The sequence below is a fragment of the Suricata suricatta genome, chromosome 8, assembly GCF_006229205.1.
Source record: "Suricata suricatta isolate VVHF042 chromosome 8, meerkat_22Aug2017_6uvM2_HiC, whole genome shotgun sequence".
Lineage (NCBI taxonomy): Eukaryota > Metazoa > Chordata > Mammalia > Carnivora > Herpestidae > Suricata > Suricata suricatta.
In genome coordinates, this window is record NC_043707.1 from 141,161,773 (window position 1) to 141,166,933 (window position 5,161).

The 5,161-nt window shown below is 63.7% G+C and overlaps 1 protein-coding gene across 1 annotated transcript in view; it reads right to left on the minus strand.

The window, feature by feature from the left end:
• Positions 1 to 3,235: 3,235 nt before the first annotated feature.
• Positions 3,236 to 5,161, minus strand: part of TTLL10 (tubulin tyrosine ligase like 10) — a 17,056-nt gene continuing 15,130 nt past the window's right edge. Inside the window, 1 exon segment of the mRNA XM_029946638.1 lies at positions 3,236 to 4,777. Coding sequence (XP_029802498.1) covers positions 4,761 to 4,777 — 17 coding nt within the window. The 3' untranslated portion in view covers positions 3,236 to 4,760.

The following is a 5,161-nucleotide window of genomic DNA, read 5'->3' on the forward strand; positions in this document are numbered from 1 at the left end:
CCTGAGTGGACTTGTTCTGGGATGGGGGGGCAGGGAGACGAGGCTGGAGGTGGGCCGTTTCAGTCCCTGGCACGAGCACTTAGCCTGCCGAGGGACCTGGAAGACTTCCTGGAGGAGGGCACCATGAAGGACTCTTGCCCTCTGTGCCTCCCCTGGCGGTCGGCCTGGCACGCTGGGGCCGCCGGGCTCTGTGTCCAGTCTCTGGGCCACTTCCGGTCGGGAGGGCAGCCTTGGAGTGGCCTGCCTTTGGCCCCCACCTTGTCTCCAAGCCCTGTGGCCTGCCTTCACCGCCTCCCAAGATCCCTCTCCCTCGAGGCCTGGTTCCCGGCTCCTACCCAGTGGAGGTGGGCACCCTTCTCCCAGCCTCCTGGCAGGGCTGCCACCTGGCAAGTTTGATAAGGATTCCTTGGCACAAATGCCTAGGGTGTGGCAGGCGGGCCAATGGAGGCTGGTCTCAGCAGCAGTGCCTTCAGGCGCCAGCACATCTGGCCATCTGCCCGTAGTCCCAATGCCCCAGCTCCCTGATGCCCCCTTCCTTCCTACATGCTGCCCAGGAGAGCGCTGTGACTCCCTGGCCCTCACCTCCACTCAGTCTTGATGGGCAGTGGGCCGGTGCGCCCAGCTCACACCCTGGGGCACTGCCCCCTCCCCTGCACCCCAGCAGGCACAGCCCACCTCTCCTCGTGGAAGAAGGGGGCGTGGACAAGTCCTTCGTGATTTTACTCACGTGGGAAGCACGCATGCTCTCTGTGCCTGCTGAGTCCCAGGCTCTGGGCACTCCCACGGAGCCCCGGTTCCGGGTGAGGATCCGGGTGAATTAGCTAACAAGTGAGAGAATGCCGGGGCACTAGCTGGACCTCAGGAGACAGGAAGACATGGTGCTGGCCAAGCCGGGTGTGTCCCAGGAGGGCCCTCAGGAGACTTCTCTGGGACCTGCTGGCCACCCCCCGCCCCCCACCCTGCTTCGGGAAGCCAGCTGTCCTCTGGGCTTGCTCTTGTCACCTGGGCCACCTGACTGCCCTGCCCCCATGGGCGGGGTACATGGGGTGCCCACGGCTGTCCTGGACCCTCCCGAAGTGCTGGCTGAAGCTGCGCTAGGGCAGAGGGTTCCCCGGCCCTGGCTCAGCCGTCCCCATGATGGTGGCAGGGGAGTCAAGTCGTCTGCAGTCATGAGCCTTCCTGACTGACACCCAGGTTCTGAGGGGCCTCTTGGGTGGCTGACTCAGCATGGAAACTCCCCGTGGGGGGCCCCCTACCGTGTGAAGCGATAGCACCCCAACGTCAGCATGGGGGCGGCACAGAGCAGGGTGGGAGATTCCCAGGCGCAGGTGGAGTCCGCAGGTGGAGTTTGGGGAGGATGCTGGACTCAGGCAGCAGCGAAGACGGTGGGAGAACGAGACCCGGCTGGGGGCTGGGGGCAGGGCTCGGCCCTGAAGGTCCCAGGGCTTTGGGAGGGCTCAGAGGAGCACGTGTGGGTGCTGGGTCTGCCCCCTTCTCTCCACCTCCTCCCCCCGCCCTTGGCAGAGATGCCCCCAGCCCTCATCACATATCCATCTACCCACCCCTGCTCCCCCGCCCTTTTTGGAGCCCCCAGAACCCTATGATCTCAGAAGACAGAGCAGGGAGGGGGCATATGGAGGGCCTCCAGCTCTGCGATTTCTAGAACAACTCTTTGGTGAAAAGGGTCTGTGCAGGGCCCTAGGGGCACAGGGCTGGACAGTCAGATGGAGACCCCGGGGCACGGGTGTGCAGAGGTTGCCAGCAGGGGGTTTAGGTAGGAAAGGCCTGAGCAAATCCAAGTTCTAAGGATGGAACTGGGTATGTGCCCACCAGCAGAGCCTGACAGATCTCCTGGCCTTCAGGGCCACCAAGCCCTGAGAGAACCACCACCATGAGACTCTGCCCGGGGCCAGCCCCAGGCCCCTCCCTGCTTCCCCTGGAAACCCCCACCTACAGGAGGGCAGCTCTCCAGCTGTTCCGGAAAACCACAGCCCCTCCCCCAGAGCAGCAGTCCACGTCTGCTCAACCTCAGATAAGGGCCCTGGGTTCCCAGAAGTGTTTCCGGCCACAGCGGCTCCTCACCCAGCCCCCTCCCCTCACCTTGCTGGAAAAGGCCCTTGCCTCGCCCTTTACTGAGATCTGGACTCAGCCAGACAGAGGGGTCAGGACCCATCTGAGACAGAACTGGACACTGGCCCCTCTAGGCTGCCCCAGTCCTAGGACAGCTGCACGGAGCTATCCAGAGGCAGGTGGTCCCTGGCTGCCCCCAGGTGCTGGCATATACGCCTACTGAGAAGATAGGTTTCTGGTGATGGGCCTGGCCACTCAGGAGTTTTGACCAGGACTTGGGGCCATCACTCCCCGCCCCCCGCCATGGTTTCCTGAACATTTGGGAACAAGCCACTCTCCCTTCTAGTGGGGTTGAGTTCGAGGTCAGAACAGGACTGGGTCTTGGAGGGGCTCCCCCCTCGGCCCTGTGGCTGCAATGGAGCGATGACCACTTCCACCCTCAAGTGTCATGTTTCCAGGAAGCTTCGGTGCTTTTCAGAGACGCGGATTCAGGCCAGGGCTGCTCCAGACCCTTTTCCCAGACACACATTCCACGGGAGACAGGCTTGGGGAGTGTATGCGGGGGCTGAGTCTTCGGGGCTCCACGGGATCTTTGGCTGAAATAGACATGGCTGATGGAAGGTGCTCAGCCGACCCTGGGCCCAACACTGGGCGGTCCTCCAGATGGAGGACACAGTGGTGGTGGGGGGTCCTGGGTGAGTTCCATACCCACCAGCAGAGCCCCAGGATTCATCCCTGGAGGCCCAGAGAGGGAGAGGGAGGGAGGGAGTGTGGGGGAAGGCAGAGGCATAAGGGAGGGTGGGGTGGGGAAGAGATAAACACTCAGCTTTCAGGAGCCCATATTCATCTTGAATCACAGACTCTAGCCATAGTGGTGGCAGCCCTGCCCTGGGCACTGGGCATGCCATCCCTCCCATGGCGGTCAACTCCTCAAGCCCCTGTAGGGCCCTGACCCCCTCTAATGCCTGCTGCCCATCATATCCTTTGAATATTGGGGTGCTCCCGGTACCTCCAGATGCTCAGGCTTCCTTCGCCCTCGTGGTTCTTATGGTTCTGGCTGGCAAGGGCACGTCTGGGCCCAGTGTGAGCAGAGTGGAGCCAGGTGAGGACCCAGATGGGGGCACGAATACGGCCGTCATGCCTGGGGCACGAACAAGCAGCAGCGGTTCTTGAGGAACTCCCTTTATTGACATTCGGGCTCCTGTGGGGGCTCCAGAGGCCCCAGAGCAGCGGGTGGTCAGGCGTCTGGGGACGCCCCAGGAGGGGACTCGGTACAGACAGGGCAGCCATCCTGCCAATGTGCCTTGTCTTCATCTTGCCCCCACTAAGGGCTAGAGAAAGCAGGCATGTCACTGAGGCCTCAGGTCGCTCTGAATGCCATGTGGACAGGTGAGGCAGCCCCAGTGTGGTGGCCGGGGCCAGCGGAAGCGCCCTGGGACAGCACTGTTGGGCCACACCAGGAAGCACACACAATGTGTGGGGCAGAGCACCTGTGGGTAGGGGCTTGCAGGGGCGGGAGAGGCCTGTGAACTGGGACGTGAGGTACAGAGGTCCCGGGGGCATCAGGAAGTGCCTCTGCAGTGACATGGCTGTGGAGTGGCCTGGATGCTCGCAGGGAACATGGCCCTGACCCCAAAGATGCAAGTATGCATCTTACAAGACCTGGGTGTAGTTGGCCTGCCCAGGAGGCCACTGCACCCCCACCCCCACATGGAGCTGGTTTCCTCCCCTCCCAGGCCTTGGGGGCACATCAGGCAGTGCTGAGCTTGGCCGCTCACAGACTGACCATCAGACAAGTGGGAGAGAAGTTAGGGTTCCTGGACCCTGGGCACGTGGTGACAAGCGTGTGCCTCTTGACTTGTGTCTGGGAACCCTCTCATCCAGGCCGCAGCAGCAAGATGAGGGGACAGCAGGGGTGTGGTGGGTGGGCTGTGAGTGACTGGACAGGCAGGGCTGGCTTTTCTTTGCTCCCTGGCCTGAGACACCACGGTGCACAGCACCCTCTAGTGGTTCTTCAGCTTCTGCTTTCCTGGGAATGGAGTTGCCCTCCCAGCAGACCTCTGTGGACCCCAGGTCCCACCAGCATTTAAGGCAGAGAATCAGTTGCAGCAGCCCCTGACCCAGCAGGCCAGGAGGAGGGCCTTTGTGACCTGGTGGTAACCATGGAGAGGTGAGGGCAGGGTGCTGAGAGGGAGTGAGTGAGGTGTGCAAGCTGGGGTGTGGTTGCCCGGACCCTGGGACCTGGACTGGGGAGGGTGCAGGTGGCTGGGGGACAGGGGTGGAGAGGGGATTATGGCTGGCCCTGGACACTCCGTGGTCGGAGGGGGCTGGGACCCATCCCAGGCCCGGCTCTCCCCTGGCCTGAGGGCTGGGCCCACGAGGAACCGGGAACACCTGAGGCCATGCATGGACTGGCCAGGCCAGGGCGAGTGCCGGCTCGGCGTGTCCTTCAGGACCCCTGTCACGACTGTGCCCCCTCCCCGACAGCCGACGTCCTCGGGCTCTGCAGCTCCAGGCCTTCGGGAAAGTTAGGGCCCAGGGAGGCGGTGGAGACCAGGAGCCCCGGTGCCCTCTTGGCCCAGAAAAAAGCTGTGCCGGGGCAGGGGTCTGTGGAACAATCTTGGGTTTGAGCACTCCTTTCCATGGGCATCCGGATCCTTTCCTGGGGTCACAGAGCCAGGGAATAGGGCTCACGCGGGCTGTGGGGCTGCAGGAAAGTCCTGGTCAGTGAGGGACACAGGGTGACGTGGCAGGCTTCCCCGTGATAGAGGCAGCGCCACCAGGGCAGAGCAGGAGGCTGTGGGGAGCTCACCCCCTTCCAGTAGGAACCCCTCGCCCCTCGCCCCAGCCCATTCCTCCACCCCCCGCCTCCGGCACAGGTCCCGGCAACGGATTACGGGCTTGTGGGGCAGAGAAGCCCTTTCCCCCGTCCCGTGGAAGCCTGGGGCCCCGAGGGGCTGCGGGCCCCCTGACCCTGCACGGCCCGTTTGTAACAAAGTAGCCTTTATCGGTGCCGAGAGGGCGCGGCCGCCCGCTAGGAGCCGCGTTGGCCCGCGTCCTTGCGCTCCGCCGCCCGCCCCGGTGAGGGCTC